Below are 26,111 nucleotides of genomic sequence, written 5' to 3' on the forward strand. Positions count from 1 at the left end.
GTTTTACAAAATGTTTTCTATTAAATTTTTACCGATTTACATTGAATTTATTGCATTTATTGTGTATAACATGTAACTATGGAGTACTTAAACACAATAAAAATAAACTATCCACAATAAAGTATTCCATACATTATAATACTAGAAGTTAATTCGTATTTTTTTTATTTATTTTTTTTTTGTGCAAATAATATTTTTATAATTATTTTATTTCAATAATAAATAAGAAATTTGTTTAAATTTACACTTTTATTTGAAAAAAAATAGTAATACATCATTTTAGTTATTAAGTTATACATAAGTAGTTTTCGTTTAAGCAAATGTTTTAAAGCATTAGTAATTAGTAAATACAATATACGAATGTTCAATAAATTAAATGTTAAAATTAATCATACTGTTTATCATTAGTCTACGAACTCGGCACAGAAAATTATTAATTTTTTTCATTATCAGTATCATATCATCGATATTCGATTGATAATTGATTTGGTAAAAATAAATTGTATAGACGTTTGTTCAACCTAATATCATATTATGTATACTCGACAACATTTAACTGTAAATAGTATGTACATTGTACACTGTACACATTAAGAATAACAACATTTGTAAGATTTGTAATGCAAATGAGTTGTATGAAAACAAAATATATTACTGTACACACCACATTTGTTTGTCTTTCAGGATTTATCAGTGCGTTGTTAAAAATGAGTTGTACATATAGTACCAAGAAATATTATTAACTGCACATTGACAATGTAATGAAAATATTTGTTAAAATCTACAGTTTGAACTATTTAGTCTAAAATTGTATTTTACTAGAACTAGATACGGACACAGGACGAAAACAACAGAACCTATTAGTGAGTTTTGGCATGTTAGTTCCTAAATAATTTCTGTATAATATAATACACCAGTACAATATTAGCACTTTAATTTTTGAAAAGTTATAACTCTTCATTCAAATTGTAATCTAATGCATTCATTAAGTTGCTGTATACAACAACTATAACAATTTGGACTGTCGTAAACTGTTTTACGAAAATAAATAAATTAGGTACCATGACTATAAATAAAAATGAGTGAAAAAATTATAAGTTTGTTGTAAGTTTTTTATTTTAACATCTGCTTACAAAAGACGAGTAATAATTAATTAAACACCCATAGACTAATGAATATTAAAAATAATTGCGATTATAAAATATAAATTATAAAAAGTATGATGTTCTTACCTATAATACTACATAGAACATGTGTAAAATATGGATGAAAAAATAATATTCAGAACAAACAACGTTCTAAAGCCGCGGTCACACGGTGATAGTAAAACGTGATAGTTACTATCGAGAAACTATCATCGTGTGAACAGATCGATAGTGACTATCAAACTATCACCAAAGCGGCTCTCGCATATTACGTGTATGATAGTGGATAGTAAATATCACGAGAGTGATAGTCATTATCATCGTGTGACCAGAGTTGGGCGTTTTTCGAATAAAATTTTATTTAGATGATTATTTAGATAACATTTTGTTCAAATAAATTATTATTTGAATAATTTTTTTCACAATTATTCGAATAAATTATTATTCGACTAATTTTTATAGCTACTTGCCCATATCTATCTAGTATCTTTATATTTTTGTGTAGAGCTCTATATATTTGAACTTATAAATATGAAATACAACATTGAACATATGTAGTTAGAACATAGTACCAAAATATCTGAGACTATATAATATAGTACAAAAACTGGACTAAACTAGATATAATAATAATATCTTCAATATTGATAATTAATTACTATCAAGGTACATATTAAATACATGTAGACAAACTAGAAGAATTATAATCATTATTTCATAATACATATTTAGTAATTAGTACTAACTACTACTATATATACTAGGATAGGATAACTATGTTTAAAAATTATTCAAATAATATTATAATCACAAATTATTCCAATAATATTGTTTCCAAATTATTTGATTAATATTGTTTCTAAATTAGTCGAATAATTTTTTAATTGAATAATTGTGTTTGAAAATTAGTCGAATAAATTTTTATTCAAATAATTATCTAGATTTATCTAAAATTTGGTCCAACTCTGGTGTGAACTACCTAATTTTTTATGTTATTACTCACACTATTACACATTATTATTATATATATATATATTGTTATTATTTGTGTAAATTATATTTATTTTTATTAATTAAAATCAAAATGAATAAAAGTACATTTGATATTCAAACATTTTTGGAAGAGTACCAAAGGTTCCCGTGCCTTTGGCTTAAAAATGATCCTGAATACAAATTAACCCGGCGATAGTCGCGCTATGGTCGAAATGACCGCACTATTTTTACATGTTTAATAAAACATTTATGTTTTATATTTCAACCATTGATACTCATTATACCTTTCAATAATGTTATTGAAAATGATATTATAATATTCTAAGTATATTCAATTTCGTATATATAGAATAAATTAAGATAAATGTGATATATCATTAATTGCGGAAATAAATTAGTATTAGTTTTTAAAATGTAATTCTTATTAAGTACAATGTTTGGAACATATAAACAAATGGTAATTTTATTATATAACAATTTAATTAAAATTTCATTCATTACCATTTATTAACAATCAATATTTAAAATATATTCACATTATTTTTACAATAATTCCCTTTACCATAATATATTATTCTTTTACACAATTTTCATGCATCTTCCGTTTTCTATAGTTCAATATCATTGCAGCTATTTCCATTTGGCCAGATCCTTCGGTTAAATATGTATTTAACTGTTGTTGAGCAACTCTGGCGTCATTGAATATTTTTCTTTCAAGACAGTCCAGTCTATTGAAGCATGGCTGATTATCATCTATATTTTGTGCCCAATCCATTGTTTGTTTAAATCTATCTACAAAGGTCTGAATAAGAAAGAAAAAAAAATAAATATTCAACAATGGTAATGTTTTTTTTTAATTATTTTTATTACTTGGATTAACACTCTTCGGACTTCATAAGCCTCTCGATGTTCCAATTGAGACAAAAATTTTCCAAACAAATAGAAATGTTTACATAATTTGAATAAGTCTACAACGTTTGCATCAGCCGTTAAGACTCCCCTGAAATAAAATTGAAATTATTCTTACAACAAATGTTTAGTACTGTATCTATTACAACTGTGCATACCTATAGATTTCATTATAAGCCTTAGGCATATCAAACTGAATAGATTTTTCAATTAAAAAAACTTTGATCATCCAAAAAGGAAGTTCTATTTTAGGATCAGATTCGCCATCTTCTTTTTCAGAAATAAGTGAATCCAAAAAACCTAAGAGAATACAAAATTAATTATTTGCCACATATTCGAAACTAATGGTATAGTTTTAAATAATGATGGGTAATCTATACTAAGTGTAGATTACCCATCATTAAAATTAAGTCTTTTAATTTTAAACTTTGAACATAAATTATAAATTTAATTTATAATATTTATTTAATTTAAATAAATATATATTTTTTTTTATTGTATATTTATCAATTATAAGATTATTACAAACTTAATAACTTAAATTTTATTATAGTATAAAATTTATTTGAAAAAGTTAAATGGATTATATATTTTATGCAATGAATAAAATTGATCCTCTCTCAAAGTAATAGTTTAAGCATTTGCAATTAAATAAAAACCATAAGTATAAAAATGCAATTGATAATACAACAAAATATCTATTTATCTTTCAATAAAAGATATCTATTTAATATTTTGAAACGTTCCATCAAAGGAATATTTGTATATTTTATTCTTCTACTAGCCATTGTTCTTTTTTATCAGACAGTTTTTAATGCTTTGATAATATTGTCTGGTAATCAAGATTTTACTGAAATTTAATACTTGCCCAGTAAAATGGATCGATAAAATAATAAAATTAGACTTTTAAAACATCCCAAAAATAATAAAAAATTACCTATATTTATAATTGTGTAATGGAGATATGATAAAATGTATTAAAAAGTTAATAGTAATAAATGGTACAACAATGAAACAGCATAATCATGAATTAAGATGCCTATATTTTATCTGATGTTGCTCAAATTAAATGCAGTTTATTATAAAATATTTGGAAAAAATTAATTATTTATCATAATAAAAAAAACAAAAGCTACAATTGACAAAAAAGTATAAATCATAATTGAAGCTATCTAAGAGAAATATACGATTCAAGAAAAACATATTCATTGGGACTAATAATATATTCCATAATATTGAATCAAAAATTAAAATTTTATTTATTTAATTATTTGTACATTGTAATTGATTAAATATACCTACACGTTTTGTTGAGATTGAGCCCAAAAGTATAATAGGCACCCCCTGAAATACAAGTCTGCGTACGTCCATGGAGTAGTTATATAATTTATAGTTGAAGGAAATTTAGCGACCGGAGGCGATCGACATAAATTGTATACAACGAAAAAACAGCAAAACAGTTAACATACCGACGCATTCGATTTTTTTAGTGAACCTGCACGCAATCTTTTCTTGAGCAGCCATGATTGCATCGATAGAAAAGTAATGGGGTTTCACGTGTCGGTACATTTGGCTGAAACAGTTCTGACACCGGATAAAACAAATGGACGAACCGTTCGAACGCAGAACAGAAAACGGAAGACTTGAACGGATCGCATTCGAATGGATCTTTTCCAAGGTACACGCGTTGGTGATAATACGATTTGGCGGGAAATCTATCGCCTACGATAACACTTGATGATAATTCACCGATAAGATTTCAGCCAATCGTGGCGAGTTATCGTATGAACAATTTCGTGATCGTTGTGCCTGTTATTCGAGGCTTATAGATTATTAACTGTACAATAATCTGTATATTATAATCTACAAATGTTGCCTGTTAACGTTATCCGGTCACGTTAACGTTATCCGTGTCGTTGTCATTATTGGCACGGCGAAATTAATGCTATATCCAGTTCGGATAGGTTTTCAATCCTTTTTCGTAAATTGTGAGCGTCGATTTCGGCATTCTATCACTCTTGGAATCCGCCGCGGCTATGACGACATCGATACTGCAGAAAGTATTGGACATACCTGAAGTGCTCTCTCATCTACTGGAAGCACAAGTAAAAGGTGATGCTCCGGAGTAAAAAATATGCTATAATATGATTTATGTACGTTACGGGTTGAGTACGAAAATCTTGTAATTGGAACACTACTCGTGCCTATTGTGTAAAGTAAACATATTTGTAAAACGTTTATTTTGTTGGCAATCTGTACATTATCTACCTTTGAGTGGATAAAGTTTTTTCGAAAAATAAAATATGACAAAGTATCAACTGTAGATAATATTAATAAAATATGATATAAGAGTATAAATTGTACATTATGATATATCGTGTGCGTTCATATTGTATAATCATTTTAAACTTCAGTACGGTGCTATCGGTTTTCGAGTTCACTAGTTTAGTTTATTAATGTTTTATAATTTAGTTTTATTTAAAAAAAACGAAATTTTATGATAGTTTTAATAAATTAATTAATGAAAAGAATGAGAATTCGGTAAATTTAACGAAATCAAAATATTATGACATATTATGTAAAATAAAAAACGTGATAAAAAACAAATAAATCGTAATTAACAATTAATAAATATTTTATAAGTGTCGGCTACAAAAAATATTTGTGTAAAAAAAATTGTTCAACAAATAAATGTAAATCTCGGGAGATGTTTTGCAACTCAAAATGCTATCCAAATCTGAACTGTTACAATATATAACTATATTTAATTACATATTTTCATACATAAAATAACTTAATAATATATAATTTACTTAATATTTTTTTTTACTTCATACCTTATCCATAGCACACTGGATAATGTACACATTATACTATTCATATGAATAAGGTTTACCCGAGTAATTTGTTAACTACCCATTTTCGCTAACTTAACCCGTAAAATATATATAATTAAAGAAAAAAAAAAAACTACTCATATATTTATATGTCTAATGATGAAAATGTTTTGTGTAGATATTAGCAATTGCAAAATCTTGGGACAAGAACAAAATGGAGAGTTCATCCTTTGCTGGGACCTGAAAGGCCAAGGGGGATCTTGTACTGCAGTTGGACTGTTTTTTTACACCATAAAAAAAATACAAGTGAATAAGATTTTATACTCAAATCTTTAAGAACATGTTTTAGGAATTCCAGTGTAATATACCCCAATGTATTTAGCAAATATGCCACTGCCCTATTTTATATATATATAATATTCATCTGATGTTCTGTTTTGGTTAGTTTAGGGTAATTTTCTTGTTTTTTAATTGAGATGGCGTGAAATATTTTTTAAAAAATTTTAAAAACTATGTTTTAAATACCTTGAAAAAAATGGAATAAATGGTTGAGTTAAATAACATTTAATTATGTTATTCATAATTAGTCAATTGTTAATAAATTATTGCCTCTGACATTTTTAGGGGTGAGTAGGTTATGAATATATAAACTATTCCTTAAGCTAAATTCACTTTTATAATATATTGTTTGATAAAATATAGTATGATAAAAAAAAATACACACCAAGTTTACAAAATATTGGTAAATATAGTTTTCTAAACCTCAACTAATCAGTTGATCCTTACTTTACCATTTATTTATTACCAGTTAAAATATGCTCTGAAATCTGTGTTTGGAGTATTATTTCTAAGATTAGTAATTTTTAAAAGAAAATTGAACCTACAAATATTTAGATTTTTTATTAAATATTTAATTTAAAAATAGTACACATAAAAAAAATCATGAGTGATATGATATGATATAATATAATATAATATATAATATGATATAATATCAAAATATTGTGCACTTTTAAATTATATTATTTTAAAATTTCAGGTTTTAATTAAATTTAAACAATTGATAAATATTGTTCAAGCTTCCATCAATTACAAAAATTCCGTCCTTGGTAATATATCTTTGTGCTTTTAGATATCAATAAATTAATGTATAACAAACGTATAAATCTGCTTTTAGGCTACGTGACCAAAGAATCTTTTGAAGATTGTATGAAGTATTATCGTGTTTTTATCATTCACCTAGATAAACCTAATTCAGATCCTATTGATTTGAACATCACTAACCGTCGTCAAACAATGATTCAATTTTTATATAGAAAGCGTAAACAGCCAGACAATGATCGTTTTTTAGTATTTATTCATGAAACATGTAAGTTATTTGATGTTGAAAATTAATTTCTTATAAGATTAAAAGTTATATTTTATAACATTAAAAATACTAAACACAAAAAGTCAACCTACTAATTGATAGAAAATTAATATTGCATTTGTATAGCTATAACACTTTATCAAGTGGAGGAAACCACTGCTGATAATGTAAAGGTGAATTTTATTCATAACAGTATGCTTAACATTATTTTTGTTTTCTTTTTTTGAATTGTATGCATTTATATGCAGTTAATACCACATTTTTTTTAGGACCGTTTGAATATAAAAAAGCAAGAAAAGGTTGTAAATCAATTCTCATGGGCCCAATGGGAACCACAGCATCAATGTTTATTTTACATTCATTATTCGAATTTGGCCAACAGTAGTGCAGATGAAGCTAGTCTCTCTGCTTTGCAGTTTCACGACGAACCTCAGCATGAAACAGTGGTATTTATTTAATATTTATTTTCTATTGTTGATAGCTAATTTAAATTATTTGAAAAATAATTGTTAAATAATATTTTAGCTCAATGTCCCATTAAATCTGCCTAATAGAAAGAGAACAGCAGACAATCTCTCAAATGGTTATTTTGATATTCCTGTGCCATTGTGTGTTCATGACAGTATGTTAGATGTCCGTGTATTATCAGATGCACGTGGATTTATTGCAATTTGTCATTATTATTTATATCAGGTATGTAAAATATTATATTTCTATTTTCAACAACTCTGTTGTTTTATTTATATTATTTAATTATTTGATGTACTGATTTTTTATAATGCATTTTTCAAACACTCATTAATCCTTTTAAAATGGATAAAGTTTGTTTGATTGTAACAATTTTGGTTAAAATTATAATTTTAGGGAATTAGTGCTCCATTAGCCAATGATCATTTAAGAACAGTATATTTGGCATTTTCTGTTACTCTTCTACACCATGGTAGTGTAGTCCATTGCAATATAGCTGGTGTACCTATGACTCGTGCATATGAGTCTCGTCCAATATTCACTATGCAAGGAGGTAGTCTCTGAATAATATTTTTTGAGTGCATTCTAAGTTCCGATTTATTAATGTGTTGACTTAGAAATTAGATTCTCAATTCATTGTTAATGAAATGTTCAATATTTGCATGAATGTGTTTAAATCTGCATCCAATGTGTTTTGCACGATTAAAGAAAAAGATTTGTTTAATAATAAATATATATATATATATATATATTTATTATCAAATAATTTGTTTATTTTGTTAAGTTTTAGTTAAGACTGCCATGGACATATAAAGTATTGAATTGAATGCTTATCCATTTATTGTGTTTTTGTTATTTTAGTTTTAATATTATTCAAATGTTGATCTATGATTTATTAATAATAAAATAAAATAAAATATTTATTAATAAATTCTGCTGTTTATGTAATTAGTTTTTAATTCATTAAAACTATTTTTTATTAGTTAAGTGTAAAAATAATTATATTCTACAATGATTACTGATTACTGATGTTAATGTATAATGTGATAAAAAATAAGTTAGACCATTATACATTAAGATTTCTATGGTTTGATGTGTATATTTAAAAAAAATGTTATACTGAAATTACAATAAACTGAGAAAATTAATTCTTAGATAAATGCAATTTTCTTAATTTGGCTATATATTAAATACTGATCTTGAACTTAGAACTTAAGGAATTTAAAAGTAAAAACTAAAAAGCCACCCAGAAAAAACTTTAACTGGGAGAACATTATGATAATTTTCCAACAGAACTGTTGTTGAATTCAGCATTAATAATACATAGTTTAAAGGTTCATTAAATTAAATACCCATACTCATAGTTTGTCTCAAAAGATTTTATACTATATTATTTGTAGTATATTACAAATAAATGTGTATTTAATAATATTTGTAGTAAAAACATTCACCATCAACAATTCTAAATTATTACAAAGGTAATTTAACCTTATTAATTATTATTTTCAATTATTTTAATTAGTACCTTGTACATAGTATACAATTAAAAAATTAGCGTAGATAAAATTTTTATTGTAGATTACATACGAACGAATATCTATTATTATTTTTATATGGTAATTCTGTAATATATTGTTTTTTTCTTTCTATTATAGATCAACATTTATTGGTACATTTTCCAAACATGTGTACATTACTTCTGGACGTAGGTCCCGACCATGAACCTAATTGCCATATCGTCATACCGTGTGCAGATGAAAATCGAAGTTGGAAGAGTACCATTGTCACAACAATTGGTTCTGCGGGCACGGTGGTCGATTTATCTACAATGGCCGTTTATGAAACAAAAATCACTAAACGCCATTTAATCGAGGCGTTCAAAAGACCGGACGCCCTGCACGCCAATCAACAAGCCATTTTGCACTATTTCATTGTACACAGGCGAGATATGGACGTTGTTAATCAAGTAATTTTTTCCACGCTTTTTTATACTTACACGTGGCATTAAGCATAATGACCTATTTGCAATTGTTTAGCTTTTAAATTCGATCGTGGACAATAGTTTAAGTATAAACTGTTCAAAGTTATTGCAAGAAATATTAGTGGGGAGCGCTTATGCTCAAGTCAAACGCAGTTTGTTGTCCGATGCTCTTAGCCTCGCGAGATATCTACCCATTACACTATCTAAACATAATATACCATTCGAAGTTAAGGTAATTATTTTCGCTGTGTAAGTAATTCTATGGTAATATTGTTTAAATTGATTTATTAACTGAAATTAATTTTAACATTCACTGTTGCGTTTATTATTCGATGTGTTTGTTTTTGAAATACTACCAAATAATTTATAAGTGTAAACGTACCATTTTTATTTTTTCCTTAGTTCAATACATTTTAAACTTAATGAACTTTTGATACAGGTGAATGGCTATGGACTTACGTTATCTCAAGAAACACTAGAAAACCCTAGAGTTATGTTACTGTCTCCGCGACAAAGACTAATACCGTTTCGCGATGATCTATGGACAAGGTTATGGGAACTCTTACCCGGTGGATCGGTTTCCGAAGATAATGCTTTCTCTAGACCAGATATTTCACGTTTCTTAAACTCGACGGTAGTGGTCAAACTTAACGTTTCATTAGTATGCTACCAGGTAAGACTACTTAGACTTGTTGTAAATGCATTATAATCATAGAACGATTTTGGCAGCATTGATGGAATATATTGAAGTGTAACTCCCACATACAATTTAGTGTTGAGTTATCGATAGCATTTTTCTCAAATAAATACCATAAAAGTTAGACTGCCATTGTTGAATTATATAGTCTGATTTACTTCACGAGATAATTTAGAGTACTTACTCTCAGACACGTACACAATGGGGATTTTTGGGGTTCAACCCTCTAAAATTCAGGAAAATTATTAAATGTTTGTTTTTATAGAATAAAAGTGGGATATAAATGATATAAGTATGAAAATGTAAAACCTATAGACCCCCCAAAAAAAATATTTTTTATGTACATGCCTGCCTGCCTATGCAAATATAATCAGTCATGTACATCCTTACCAAATCTCTTTACGCCTAAAGAATTAGGCACTAGTAGTAGTCTAAGGCAGTGGTCGCCAATCTTTTGGACCTCACGGACCATATACTCTAAATTCTACGGACCACTTTTAGCTTAAAATAGCTTTTTACATAAATTCCATTAAATAAATCGATAAGTCATTTTTTTTCGGTCATATTTAATTTGTCATCGTTTGCTGAGATGGATCTATTATCTACATAATATCATGTCTAGGATTTTCTTTTTTTTTGGGAAATAACGACAAAAAGATTCTGTAAGTAACGTTCAAATTTTTCTCCGGACCACCAGTGGTCCACGGACCATCAGTTGGCGGCCGTTGGTCTAAAGTATAGTTTCGTGCAATGTGCATCCAACTTATTAATTTTTAATCATATCATGATAAAATTTCAAACTACATTTTTAAAAAAACATTTGATTCTTACCTACATTTCCTTCAGCTTAGGTCAAAACAGTAATATTATTAGCTGCGCATTTTACGAATCTAGTATTTTTACGTCTGAGGCAACCATATGATCCTCTTGACTCTAGTAATAAATTTAAAATTTACTTGATATACGTCCTGTATATATATATATATGTGTGTGTGTGTGCCTAATTTCCAAGATCCCAGAAGATCTTGTATAAAATTCAGTATTTTATTGCAGCCCGAAGTACTTTCTCGATGTTGCACCCCTCTTTCACCCGGAGGGTCGATGCTCGCTAACAGCATCGCCAACATTGCCATATCCGATCTGCCTCATTCTTTACAGACGTCATCGTCGGTGCTATTACCATTCGTAGAAACCGACACGTCGGCGGCCAGTAAACAAGAGCATGTTATATCCGTCGTGAGTAGTATCATTGTCTATAGCAGCGTTTCTTCAACTTTTTTGTCCGTAGAACCTTTTTTGTTGTCCATATTTATCGTGGAACCCCTACTTTTTTTTATGCTTTTTAGATTTTTAGATTATTTCTAAATAAATTATAATCATATAATAATTGTGTTAAAGGTATTTAATTAAAAAAATATGTTAAAATAAAAATTAAAATAATAATAATTGTATATACATATATATTATAATACTTTAATAATAATTACTTTAATTAGACTAAATATAAATTTAGACTATTCTATATGGCTTATACATTGTTATTTAATATACAAATATTTTTTTCTATAATGCAAACAGTTTTTCACTATTACTAGTCTTTAGTTGGAAATTTTAAAGTAGTTTTATTAAAAAAATTTAAAAAATTTCTTAAGCTTCGCGGAACTCCAAGGTTACACGGAACACAGTTTATGAAACGCTGGTCTATAGCAATGATCGACACCATTATTTGCGTGGCAAATCTTGACTACTCAAAAATTTGTGATTAAATTTTAAGTCTTTTTTCTACAGAATCTCCGTGAACTGAGCATGCATCTACTGAAACAGAGCTCAATGCGTACCAATAAACTGCGTAGTCGAACCATGTCTGAACCGAACGCCATGCACGTGCACGCCGTGGCCACCAAATACGCGTCGTCGCAGCTGGAGATCTCAAGATCACTGTGCGCCAATCTGACCCTGGCCGCTGGTGTAGATGTGCGATTGCACAAGCGCACCGGTTTCCAACTAATGTACGTTATTAATTGTTATACAGTAGAGTTATACTAAAATTAGTGGTGGCAATCGTAACATTAGTAAATAGTGTACTTATGTCATCTTCATTCACAGTTTAACGATCTATTCAGGACCTGTGCTGCCACTAGTAATCCTTTCCATTTTTCTCTGTCCAAAGTCAAAATCAATCTCATATTATTTTCTACAGTATCTTTCCATATTGTTCTCGGTCTTCCCAGTGCAGGGGCGGGTTTTATCAGTCACCAAGGGAGGGGCTAATGGAGGTTCAAGAATTTAGTTAGTTGTTTTATAAATTTATATAAAATTTTAAATTACAGAATATTTTTTTGAGTCCTTCATAAGTAATTAATTTATTTCACAATAGTGACAAATTTTCAATAGTTACATTATTGATATAAATTTTAATCTAAAACCATTTTAAAAATATAGATATAAACATATAATTAACAACAAAAATGAGCTATTTATTTATAAAAAAAATGTACAAAATAGGTAACATATTCATCAATGACGATTGACGATATTTTATAATAATTATTAATATATCAATATATCATTATACTTGGCTTTGTAAAATAGTTAGTTTGGTCCCAGGGGGGTGGGAGGTGGCTAATATCCCCTTAGCCACTCCCTTAAACCCGTCCCTGTCCCAGTGGGTATCTTTCGTTTATTTTTCCAGTCAGAAAATTCTTTAGTACATCTCCATCGACTCTCCACACATATCCCAGCTACTCTAGACAATTACATCTCATATATTTTGTTATGTTAGGTTATTCATATACGTCATATAGCTCTAAGCTCTTAATTGTATTATTTTCATATATTCCTAGTTTGTGATTGTAAATCGGTCCATATATGTCTTAAGATTTTCCTTTCCAACTCCATTTAGTATGTTTTGTATTTTTTCCTTTTGCCGTGGATCAAGTCTTACACGCATAGGTTACTATCGACATTAGATAGATTGTATATAAAGTAATCTTTGCATAAGCAGAAATTTGGTGAAATTAGTGGGGGGCTAAGCATTATTTGCTTATAATACTTATAGGTACCCCTGTACGCAATTATTTATTTCAACAAGCAATTTACAAAGTTACAATGTACAAAATGTTTAAAATAAGGCACCTAATTGTTTTTTTTGTTTAAATTGTTGATTAAAAATGTCAAATTGTCAAACTTCGTAAATTGCCTTGTTGAAATAAATAACTGCGCACAGTGGTGTTCATAGGTGTAACAAGCAAATAATCCTCAGCCTCCCACAAATTTCACCTCATGGTTTGTGGTGCGTGCACACACTAAAAACGCGCTAGCTAAGACATAGCGTAATACAATAATAATAATAATTTATACTTACGAATGTTACGATGAAATTATTACACCAACAAAAATTGACAATTCACTACATAGACATGTGTACTACATGCCATACATTGAACAAATACGAATAACGCGAACAATAATTTAGGTAATCGTACGCGAAATATCAATTCTATTTCAAACTTACAGTATTGCAATAAATAACAACTCGGTGATTCGTAGACCTATTACCTATTAAATTATAATAATACGACATACCCGCTTGGGATAATTTTAAAAATAGTATCCCAGTTGTTTACACTTGAACATTCAACATACCATACCATTCATGCACACCTGTCAATATCATATATTGCTATTGTCTTTATTTAGATACATTTAGATTAATTATTTTATATATTATTTGTGAAATTATTCCTGTGAATAATAATTTTACTATTAAACAACTAATGACAAAATTAAAATAACCACAAAAAATACTTACAAAATGAATGTCACATAAAGATTGTAAAATAAAAAATTATTCGGGTTTTGGTTAATTCGGGTGTTTAAAAAAAAATCATTCGGGTTATATGGGTTTTGAGTTTTTGATTTTTTAAGGGTTTTTAGGGGTGTTACAGATTCGGGTGTAAAACCCTGATGTTAGCATTTATAAAAGAGAATAGTTTAGTTGAAGTATATCCTTTATTGATATTGCTCTAAGGATGCTACTACGTATGTACACCTTCAAGTAAATGTTCAACGGAAAAATCATTTTCTACATTAAAAAAGGTCAAAACTTATTTAAGATCAACAACGGGAGAAAATCGTCTTAATTAATTAACAACCCTCAACATTGAAGCTGATTTAACAAAAACTATTAATTTTATTGATATTATTGAACATTTTTCTTCTCAAAAGTCAAGAAAAAAATTATAAGCTATCGATTATTTTATTGTATATAATTAATAATAAATATAATATATTTAATCTAATAAAAAACCATGTATTGTTAATCATTGTGCATATAATAAGTATAAATTCCGTTTTCTATATTTAATATATATATATATATATATTTTTTTTAAGAAAGGAATATTCACTGACAAAAAAAAATTAAGTTAACGTTAGGATATGTATTACCAATGATTTTATAATATACAATATATATATATTATAAAATCAATGGTATTACTATAAAATTATCTAATACAATATCGCAAAACCACTGATTTATAATTTGTTTCATAAAATTAATTTTTTTATTGCTTAACTTTGAATTTATTTATATATATATATTTTTTTTTTTTTTTTGGTAAGGGGGAAGGGCGGAAAAATAATTTTGCCCCGGGGCGCGTATATATTAAATGTGCCACTGGTCGTAGACTGCAACACATTCTTTATAATATTGCATTTTATTTTTTTATCTTGAGTATCTACTCTGTCTCTTATAATCATCCATATCTCAACCACCATATTTTGATCTAATCTATAATAAGCCGTTGTATAATTTTATTGTATTGGGTTTTCAGCGACAACATAGAAGACGACCAACGTCAATCGCTATTGACCGTGTTGCAGAGACTCGCACAAGCCGCTGATGCATTGGCATTCCCTCTGCCACAAGGTTTTCAATCATTCATCACGTATCTCGGATACACAGTCATGTCAGCCACCATGTTCAATCAATACGTTCGATGTAATACATTCTCGCTCAATGTGGACGTTATGAAGAAAATTCTGGCTGGTTAGTGATTATTAATAATGCGCTATCTGTCTATTGCTACATCCCCAGTTGTATACACGAGAATAATGGCTCAAGATAAAATTACCTCAGTGTAGACATAAGCGTGAACACTGGGGGATGGATGCCCGCACCCACAAAAATTTGTAAATGGGACCTTACAATTTAAGTCTAAGAGTAAGGGGCCTGTATTTTAACTGATGTTGCTAAAATTAAATGTATTTTATTTTAAAATATTTGATAAAAATTATTATGATAATATAACAGCTACAATTGACTGCAAAAGTACAAATTATAAACAATTTAAGAAAATATATGAGACTCATGGGAAAAAAAATTAAAATTATATTTATTTAATTATTTAAACATTAGAATTTATTAAATATACCTACATTTGTTGTTAAGATAGAGCCCAAAAGTATTGTAGGCACCCCTTAAAATATTAGTCATACGCCTGTAAATGTAAATCTTATTACATTTTTTTTCTTTGTACTCTGTTCCACAAGAGTTAAATGAATCCATTTGATCGACAAAATTCAATTATAATTTTAATCCTAATATTCTCTTATTATTTTGTTAGTGATTAATTGAATTTAATAGTTTATCCTAAACCCTAGAATAATTGTGTTTAAAATAAGTTACGTGTCCATTATGGATGCTCAAGAGCAGTGGTTTCCAATTAGTGTGAAGTCACGGACTCCTGCTATAACTTAAATTGTTCCCGGGACCCTTTTTTTGTTACTTTTCAATTTTGTTTAATTATAAAAATGAAAAAAAATGTATGTATTTATTTTAATTTGACAAACCTTTTCGTAATATTATACACAAATTTCCAAAAAAAAAAAAATATTTATATATTAAATATTTATTTGATTTAACACTTGATTTTAGATACATCATTATTGCAATTACCTTTTACAATTTATTTATGAGTTACTTAAATTAGTTATTGCATTGATTTTCGAACTTTAAGAGATAAATAAAACCTTTCTTTTTCTTAATTTCATCCAAATTCGGCTGCAGTCTTGATATTTTCACTTTTAAATCAGTATCAGTAACAGTAAGCAGAAAAAGCTTTTTCTCATATATATTGTGCTAAAGGGGATCAAATGTCTTAAAGCTTTCTCGGCCAACTGTTTTTGATCATTTTGAACAATTAATTAATAATCAATTAGTTTTTTATCGTTGAAAATATTTTTCATCGTTCCATTATTCACTAAATCAATTAATTTATCTTGTTCTTGTTAAGAGAGATTTTTTTTTATTTTTTCAATATCACAGGAAAATGGATATCTTATCCATCTTTTTCGCGATAATCGAATTGCAATAGTCCAAAAATACTAGGAATTTCAAACGATTACAAAGTTAATAATTGCACTAAAATAAAATTAAAATATCATTACTGTACTACACAACCACCTCCGCGGACCACCAATTGGGAACCACTGCTCTAGAGTCTGAATATTTTTTTAAGAGTTCGGCGATTTATTTTCTCACGAATCAAACTTACTTGTTTGTACCTACTGTCTTTATAACAGTTTATAACAGATTATATAATTATAGTACCTGTATGTATATTCATTATTATATACTTAAGAACCTATACCAATTTGCGTTATTGTAACGCGCCTCGTCCCTTTTAGAATAACAGGCTCCAGTAAGACAATTATTATTCATATACTCAATATTAGTGTTTTTTTACTAAAAAAAAAAAAAAAAACTGAAAAACAAAAAAAAATTATTTTGTGGTTAAATCTTAAAATAATAACATATTATTTTACATTTATACTGGTCGTAAGTATCTAGAGGTACATTATTACTCCTGGAAATTGAATACTTTTAATAAATTAATAAATATTTAGTAGCTAATACTTAATTATTACTCTTTTATTAATTTACCTTTACTAACCTATCGTTCTCTAAACAGATATTGTTGAAAATAAAGAAGGAGTTATGAAAAAATTAGACCTCATACAGAATTTACCGCATTCGAGAGCCAAGCGATTGATGAACCAATGGTCTCATCCCGTGTCCGTCATGTTGAGAGCTAGAGAACATGCTGCCGAAATTCTAGGTGGCATGTCTATCAGGACCTCCAATTACCGCCGTAACGTCAAATATCGATCGAATGCCGGTCTGTATTTCCTATTTACAACTTATAAGTATCTAATATTTAATAATCGTCCACTAAAAATTCATACCGATATCGTAATTATTTTACTTTAGGCGCGACGTCTGTTTTTCCATCACGGCATCGGTTGTCACCACTGGAAACATTTTTGGAGCTCCTTACAGCCAAAGGCAAGTGTATAATAAATAACTATTTAATGTAGGATAAGTGATTCTTTTGATGGATGGGACCCGTGGAGAACGAACAAATATATTTGTATTTTTGTTCCTTTTTATTTACACATTTATATATTCCATCATTTAATATAGTACAGTCGAGTCTCGATAACTCGAAGTTGAAGGGGGATAAAAATTCACTTCGAGATATCTAACTAATTTATAGGGGAATAAAACACAGTTCGAGTTGTCAAGTTTTTCGAGTTATCGCGACTCTACTGTGTATATATATATATGGTTAACAGTTTTTTACGAATATATATATTTAATAGGTACACTACAAATATAGAATAATTCCCTGTGATTGCTTTTGATCTTTATATCTTTTTGGATGATATTATCTTATGATTTATAGATATCAAAATACATACATATGTTAATTATTCACGATTTACTTACCACCAATATATATTATTTGTCGTTCTGCTATTATGTCAAATTTTTGTATATCCTCAAAGAAGATCCTATTTTTACCAATTATTTTCCCACATACCAAGTGCAAAAATTGATAACTGTCATTGAAATGTAAAAATTACTCTCTACGAATAAAATTAATTTTATTATTAAAGCATATTGTCATTATATAGATACATTTTTACTTTGAAATGTTGCATTCATTAAATTTTCAAATTTAAATTTCATTGATTTGATGCGATATTTATGTATTCTTTATATAAATGTATTTTACTATTGTATGTTGACTAGTATAATACTTATGAATTATTCTTTATTTACAACATATTTATCTAATTCTGAAAGACAAATTAAATTTATTTAAGTTTGTTGCAAGTTCAACAAATATTCCGGACTCCACTGCTACACATTATATTTTATGTATTTACTTATTGTATGTGTATGTATATTTTTCAGCCATGTTGGCAGACATTGATTACAATCTTCTTGTTGAAGCCACTGTGGTGTCTACAAAAGAAAACAATATATTCAACTAAGTATACAAATATCAAACACATATGGTTTATTTAAAAGTTATAAATAAGAACATTTTTTGATAATTTAGAGCATTATTAAATATATATTTATATGTATTATAAATAATAAAATCTAATATTTAAAGAAAAAAAATATATATATATATTATATAAATATTACTAAAAGTATTTTTTTTTTTTTTTTTTATTATAATTAAATATCATAAAAACCAGTCAAATATAATAATGTAATAAATAACAAAAATAATTCATAACAAAGTCATATAAATATTTATATACAAAAGACTATAATTAAATAATAGTAAATGTGTTTATAAAGTAAATGATTTATAAGCTGAAGACCATCCAGTCGTAGTTGTCCATTGTGGAAAGGAATTAAAGATTTTCTTCAATGTTGTTGTGTACTGATGTGGACCATGCATTCGATGTCCAGCCAATCCTACTTCTATTTGAGGACCTACATGGTTTGTTGGAACCTATGAATAAAAATTAATAAGAACTATTACACTAATAATATTTTTAATTTATCCCTCTTGAATGTAGAAAATCTCACATAAAATGATAAAAATGTATCCATAAATAATTTTCTGAATTTTTATCGGTTTTTAAAACATCAAATTATCTTTTAACTTTTAATTTTTAAGAGTAATTATTCTTGTAAATTGTAATGCTAATATAAAGTAGACTTATCAAGTTCTTACTGTTAATGGTAATTTAAATTCAAGAATAAAATTATTGACCTGGTCATACTAAAGATAAATAAAAGTATATCAGATTAGACATATACTTTTAAGAGTAATGAGATAAAATATGAATTACTATTAAGTAATGGTCTTATCAATTTTACATTGATCTCTATTAATATAAAATCTTAGATTGTTTAATAATTATTATCTGTGTGTTAAACATGAATTTTCATAAATGATTAATTTTTTTTGTTAGTTATTACTAGGGCTAGGAAGTTAATGACCTTAAAAACAATAAAAAATGACTTAAAAAATATGTAAATATGTCATAAAAATAAAAAAATTCCCTTAAAAAATGACCTAAAAAAATTACAAATAATTGTTTTAAATTAATAAAAATATACTTTTTTAAATATTTTACTCTATTTTACTGTAACGTTCTATATACATTTATCAAAACTTACAAATTACTCAAAAATCAAAATCATTGGCATTGTACAATTAGAGAACAATTTGATGTTATCAAAAGTAAACAAACGATGATTATCTGTTTATAAATATTTATATTTAGAAAAACTTCTCTCCACGTTCACTGAAGTGATTGGGAGGCACAGATGAGCACTAACAGACCTTTTAATTTTTGTAATTTCGAAAATATTACGAAAAAAATTATAAATTTTAGATTAAATAGGTATTATTGACTATAACATGGTAACAAAGTGACGAGATAAAATTAAATATTTAGAAAAAATAATAAAATGTAGGTAAAATAATACTCACTAGAATTTGACACAATAAATGAAATTGGCTAGATAAAATCAGACAAGTCTTAAGTTGTTGGCATAATGGTCAACAAGAAGCAATAAAAAGTGAAATCAGTAAAAATTACTAAAAATGTCAAAAAATGACTTAAAAAGTAATTAACACAAAAAAATGCAAAATAAAAATTAGTTATTCGGATTCACATGCTAATGAAACAGAATTGTGGCCAAGAGAGCAATGTCTAAAAACTTTTAAAAAAAATTTAAAATGCACCAACTTTCGAGCCCTAGTTATAATTAAAACTAATTGTATTATCTATTAATTTAAATTAGGAACTTAATACTAACATTGAAATTAACATTTATTTTATAATGGATTGAAAAAATTGTATAGAATATTCTATAATCAATGATATTAACATAAAATAATATAAAATTAAATTATTAAACTTGAGTATGTTCAGTTTGTTCTAATTCCAATTTTTATAATTAAGTATAATAGACCATATATTATATAATATTATAACTATTTATAAAAAATATAATTTTTCCAGTTCTATAATACATCAAATCAAATAAAATAACAATGCTTTCCCATGCAAATTAAAATGGTAAATTTTCTAGTAAGACAAAGATTAATTAAATCTCATTCTTATATCACTCTATACATATTTGGTTAAAAGCTAGCACTATTTACCCTAATATAACTAATAAATTTTTGGTTTAATCTTTAAGTAATATATAATTCACATAATTATATTTAAATTATGACAATTTTTTAAAACAATTTTATTTTCAAAATTATATCTATAAAGAATTCTTGTTTTTTTAAATAAAAAATGTATACTATTTTAACATAAATATAATGAATAAAAACAATACTAAAATAAGTCTTGTAAGTCTTAAAGGATATAACTAATAGTTTATGGTAAATCAATAATTCTGTACAAAATTTCTATTGATTAGTTTTATATACTTATTGAGACTTGTATCAATTATAATAACATAAAATGGTTTTGTTAACCATAACTTATTATTTATGAAAAATTACAAGTGAATATCTTGGTAATATTTGACTAGTGATTAATTATAAATTTAATTAGGTTATAAAATTAAATTATATCAATTAGTTATAAAATAAAATTAGTCAATTTAAAGTATTAAATAATATTATTTTGACTATTCTTATACGATATAAAAGTTAAAATATAATACATTTACTTCAAGATCAATCCAAAAGTCCCATGGAGTAATATCATTGGCACATGAATAATACACAAAATATGTAGGGCGTCCATTCCACTGTGGTCCTTCAAGAGGTTTATCCAAACTCAAGCTCCAATCTTTCAAGTTAATACCATCATATAATGATAGCAAAAAAGTTAAATGGTCAGGCCCTATATAATTGAAACACATTTTATAACTGTATTAAATATTCTTTGAAATTTAAATAAATACACACCAGTTGCAGAGAAAGAAAGCCTTTGTATGTTATTTAATCTTTTATCTCTATACAAGAGATTTAGTTCCAAGGGTATTTTAATATCCATTGGCTTAGTATCGAGCCAATGTGTTTTCCTGTAAATTGTATAAAAGTAATAAAATCATGTTCACATAATAGTTCTTGATTGAGTAATAACAGACTCACCATATGAATGTTATGACTGGAATAAAATATGGAAGTCCACAATACAATTCTTTGCTACACTCTTCCTTACTGATTTGGCGTGCTTTCGCTAATTCAGGTGCAAACGATTTAATTGAATGTGGACTGTTAACATCCAGATCAACAATCCACAGTCCATTCTGAGAGTCTCTCAATGAACCATTATAATTATAAAAACTCCGTTCTACATGCTAAGAACAAAAAGAAAAATTAAATTGAATAAGCCAAATAAAAAAAAAAAAAAAAAACAGTGATATCAAATAAGACTTACTGCAATCATAAATCTTTGGGGAGCCAAATTATTAGGATCACCAGAGTATGGAAATCCAAATGGTGTGAATACTAGGACTAGAAATGAAATCAACAACACAACTGCTAGTGAACAAAATAGGGTATACACTTTTCGAAGAAGTAAAACTAAAGGATTCTGGGGAAATAAAAAAATGTTTAATTATGTATTAAATTTTCTAGCCTCAACATTATTTACATAAAAACTAAACACAAGAGTGAACATAGCTGATGTTATTAGTGACATAACAGATTCAGCATGGTTTCCCGATCCCGATCGACCCATAATTGGGACAACCAGTAGAAGAGCTGCTTGTATCATGTAAGCAGATAACATGAATGGAATCAGCATACAACCCCAATGTAACCACAATACCTTATGGCCTGGTTGGAACATCAAACAATTTCAATAATGCAAAAATAATATCAATCAAATCAACAGTACCATAAGTATATTTTAGTATGGTATTTTGTAATGCAGTACTGATTGCATTACAGGAAACAAAAAGTGCAACTGCAAATCCAGACCTTATACGCAGCAGTACACATACTAAAAGAATTATTATATATAGCATTTGATTGCCATCACGTGAAATACAATATAGTAAAGACTGTGGGTAATGTTTTCCTTTTTGACCCTGTAAAAAAATAATATATGATCAATTAATAAGTTTCAAATAAAACATTTTAAATTCAATACACAATTTACCCATAGGAATTTACGTCCAAATAAAGCTAGTAAAACCATTGGTACTAATATGGTTGGTATAATATACAAAAAAAATAGCCACGATGGTTGGGCAAACCAACTGAGACATCGATCTAAGTGTGTTACAGTCAATGACAATATGGCTATTGTTAGTAGAGTAGCTAACCATATCAATACAATTAAGATTGAGCATTTAAAACAAGATTTAAAATAATCTTTCACATTAAAACCTAAAAATTAAGTATATATTAAATAAAAAAAAGGTCTACACAGTTTTCTTTATAAAGTAATCAATTTACCAGTAACATGATTATTAGAAGCATTGTACAAAATAATTAACAGAGAAATGATAATGACACTAATATTAATTATATCAGCTAGTACTTCACTCCAATAAACAATAAATATACCCAAGAAATCAAAAAACACCTGTAAGTTAATAAAAAGTAATTAACAATAACAATTATCTTATTAAAAATATAACACTTACTAAATTTCCAGTACTATAATTTTCAACATCAGAAATTTGTTCAGAATTAACTAATTTTAATATTAATGGTAACATATTATCGCCAGTTCTTTGAAAAGTGCCTAAAGGAATTTTATCAACCGTGTCTAACTTAGTGTGGTAAACATATCCATTTGCTGACCATGCAAAATCAAGACCTAAATAAAAAAAACTATAAGTAATAAATATTAATAAAAGAAAAATAACACAAATTTACATACCAGAAATACGTCCAAAATCACGAAATATTCTAAAATCAGTATCGCCTGGTATAATGCCACTTTGAAATATTTCTTGGGCCATTGATGAAGCTAAGGGATAAGGCACAGAATCCGAATAGGCCTAAAATATATATACAAACATTTATAAATACAAACAAATTTAAACATCAAAAATGTCATTACTTCCAACAGCCATGGATGATTTGGACCAACTTGAAACAGTATTTCTTTTCCACCAGCACCACACGCCTCCATATTGATGAATGCACGTATACTAGAGGCCCATTTGTGTTGAGTTATGAAGCCATGTGATGCCTGCATCATGTTTTCTTCAGCCCCATTGAAAAGGAATATTATATTATTTTTGAGAGGGTTAGGAAAACGTGATATAATACGAAATAATTCCAACATTATAGCACAACTAGCACCATCATCACTTGCCCCTAAATTATTGAACATATTTTTATATATACTGTACTGATAATTATTGAAAAAGATTTTAAAATTACCAGGGCTATCTACGACAGAGTCAAAATGGCAGTTGATCAACAAACTATGGCGAGAAGTTTTAACTGGACCAATTTTAACAATAACGTTTTGCACATTTCTATATACATTTGTCATACCATCAAGAAATTGCAATGAAAATGATCCACTGACTCTTTGAAGATCCCATTCAATGAAATGCGAAGATTGAGCATTTTTAGTTATTATTTTAACTTCATCAACTATTAACTTCACTGCATGCAATTCATTTTCTTTGCTACCTACAGGTCTAGGTCCGATTGAAGTCAAGTTAACTAAATGATTTCTGGCTCTTTCAGCAACAAATCGATTTGGATACTTATGTTCATTAGATATTGTAACAGATTCTGGTAATTTTTTTTCTACAATGGCTAATAAAGTATATATAACAACTAAAAATAGGATACATATTAGAAAATGGTATGGAGCTGCAGGCAATGACCGTATTCCTTTAGAATGGTCCGTACATGATAATGTAGGGTCTTTTAAATGTTTAGGTAAAATATATTGATTTGATGTCTTTGGTCGTAAGCGTAATTTTGAAAATGGTTCATTCTAAAATGACAATCATATTATAATTATATCATCATTGTTTAATTAGGTAAAGATGCGTATTTACTTTAGTACGAATCATGATCAGAAAGTTGTTTGTTTATTCAGCAAACTTTTGGTTCCACATTAATTCAAAAAGTCCCAAAAAGTAATTAGTGAAGATTTAAACGTTGTTGATTATTGGGCAGTAATGTTATCCGGTAAACATCCTGGTACAAACATAGCATTATAAAAATTAAACAAAAGGGTGGTATACATGTGCAATTAAAATATTTATTATTCCTTAATAGTTTTCAGTAGCAACAGCAGTTGCAGAAAATGTTTTACGTTAAAAAAAAACTAAATAAATTGTTCATACTCAAAAGTGAAAATATGTTTAAATGTGACGACTGTTGTCAAAAGAAGGTAGGTATTTCTAGAATTCGAGGACGGTGAACGTTAAAAATTATATCAATAAAAATCGACGAGCTTTAGAGAAACGTCATCGGAATAAAAGAAAACACGCCAAATCAGTCACTAACGACTTGGGACAACATAAATCATCAGGATGGGGAGAAGAAAAAATTGAAAATTCGTGTACATAATTACGACTGCTGTTGCTATGACCCCGACGCTCACCCGGAATCGCAATGAACACAACGAAGTTCGATAACAAGCGACCGCTGCTGGTAACTGCTGGAGTTTCAAGGTTTCAACGCCGCCACCGCCGCCGCCGTCGTGACAACGAAACATAAAAATGATTTACGGAGGAACCGACGCGAACGAGTCATCGACAACGACTGTTGCGATGGTGAAGTAATCACGACTTATCGGTTCTCTGTTGGCTCGAGTGTGACGCATTAATAATTTAAAGAGATGTAAAACGACGCCAGTTACAACTACGACGAAAATTCGATATATTAGTTGAATTATTTAGTTATGTTATTATTATTATCATTACTATTATTATTATTATTATCATTATTATTCTTATCACCGCGATCAATTCAAAACAATACGACCAGTGACTGCCACCACCGACAACCACTTAGCGGCTTATCACACGGAACCACGACTACGAGTTATGATGCAATTATAGTCAGAGCCGCATTTAGGGGGGGCACTGGCTACAACTGCCCCGGGTGCCAGTTTTTTGGGGGTGCCAAAATATTGTGGTCGGAAATTTGCTCACTTTTGAATTATTGAATTTTTAAAATTATTTTGAAATTATTAATTTTTTTTGTTTTTAATAACAATATCATAAATTAATGTTAATGTATTTGTAGCAATATAGCTATTAGCGATCCAGAATATTATTAATATACCTACCTAATATTAGTTCCCAAATTTGTTGTGATAATGTCAATAAACATAGGTTATTTATAATAATACGGCGTATTATGATATCGCGTGCGGCGTACGGTGGCGTGCCTACTACATAAAAATAGCATTGATTTTAGAATATCTAAAA

General features: G+C 27.7%; 3 protein-coding genes across 7 annotated transcripts; 1 reads left to right on the top strand and 2 right to left on the bottom strand.

The window, feature by feature from the left end:
* Positions 1 to 2,619: 2,619 nt before the first annotated feature.
* Positions 2,620 to 4,755, bottom strand: LOC112694261 (DNA replication complex GINS protein PSF3). The gene is made up of 4 exons (XM_025569682.1): positions 4,517 to 4,755; positions 3,206 to 3,347; positions 3,009 to 3,138; positions 2,620 to 2,940 (listed from the first exon to the last, which is right to left on the bottom strand). The coding sequence occupies exons 1-4, from the start codon at positions 4,614 to 4,616 to the stop codon at positions 2,710 to 2,712; spliced, it is 603 nt and encodes a 200-aa protein (XP_025425467.1). The 5' UTR covers positions 4,617 to 4,755; the 3' UTR covers positions 2,620 to 2,709.
* A 105-nt stretch (positions 4,756 to 4,860) lies between these two features.
* LOC112694260 (protein pigeon) lies at positions 4,861 to 18,790 on the top strand. 2 transcript variants are annotated; one of them, XM_025569680.1, is made up of 17 exons: positions 4,861 to 5,159; positions 6,063 to 6,190; positions 6,924 to 6,993; positions 7,062 to 7,253; positions 7,380 to 7,426; positions 7,523 to 7,699; positions 7,779 to 7,946; positions 8,118 to 8,274; positions 9,377 to 9,687; positions 9,758 to 9,934; positions 10,142 to 10,375; positions 11,453 to 11,635; positions 12,188 to 12,408; positions 15,238 to 15,452; positions 17,377 to 17,583; positions 17,676 to 17,750; positions 18,666 to 18,790. In XM_025569680.1, exons 1-17 carry the CDS (start codon positions 5,084 to 5,086, stop codon positions 18,743 to 18,745), a joined length of 2,718 nt encoding a protein of 905 aa, XP_025425465.1. In that variant the 5' UTR covers positions 4,861 to 5,083; the 3' UTR covers positions 18,746 to 18,790. The 2 variants fall into 2 exon arrangements, with proteins under 2 accessions (XP_025425465.1, XP_025425466.1); XM_025569681.1 differs by lacking the exons at positions 4,861 to 5,159; positions 6,063 to 6,190; positions 6,924 to 6,993; positions 7,380 to 7,426 and having other exon boundaries at positions 7,161 to 7,253.
* A 197-nt stretch (positions 18,791 to 18,987) lies between these two features.
* LOC112694268 (endoplasmic reticulum metallopeptidase 1-like) lies at positions 18,988 to 25,598 on the bottom strand. Of its 4 annotated transcripts, none has more exons than XM_025569690.1 (15): positions 25,280 to 25,598; positions 24,729 to 24,870; positions 24,094 to 24,664; positions 23,768 to 24,027; positions 23,585 to 23,705; positions 23,346 to 23,521; positions 23,155 to 23,284; positions 22,856 to 23,085; positions 22,592 to 22,784; positions 22,346 to 22,530; positions 22,130 to 22,285; positions 21,841 to 22,049; positions 21,655 to 21,770; positions 21,408 to 21,589; positions 18,988 to 19,221 (listed from the first exon to the last, which is right to left on the bottom strand). In XM_025569690.1, the coding sequence occupies exons 2-15, from the start codon at positions 24,741 to 24,743 to the stop codon at positions 19,057 to 19,059; spliced, it is 2,709 nt and encodes a 902-aa protein (XP_025425475.1). In that variant the 5' UTR covers positions 24,744 to 24,870; positions 25,280 to 25,598; the 3' UTR covers positions 18,988 to 19,056. The 4 variants fall into 4 exon arrangements, with proteins under 4 accessions (XP_025425475.1, XP_025425476.1, XP_025425477.1 ...); XM_025569691.1 differs by having other exon boundaries at positions 25,242 to 25,598; XM_025569692.1 differs by lacking the exon at positions 25,280 to 25,598 and adding an exon at positions 25,020 to 25,228.
* Positions 25,599 to 26,111: the final 513 nt, after the last annotated feature.

Source organism: Sipha flava, unplaced genomic scaffold (genome assembly GCF_003268045.1).
Source record: "Sipha flava isolate LNK unplaced genomic scaffold, YSA_version1 126_pilon_pilon, whole genome shotgun sequence".
Lineage (NCBI taxonomy): Eukaryota > Metazoa > Arthropoda > Insecta > Hemiptera > Aphididae > Sipha > Sipha flava.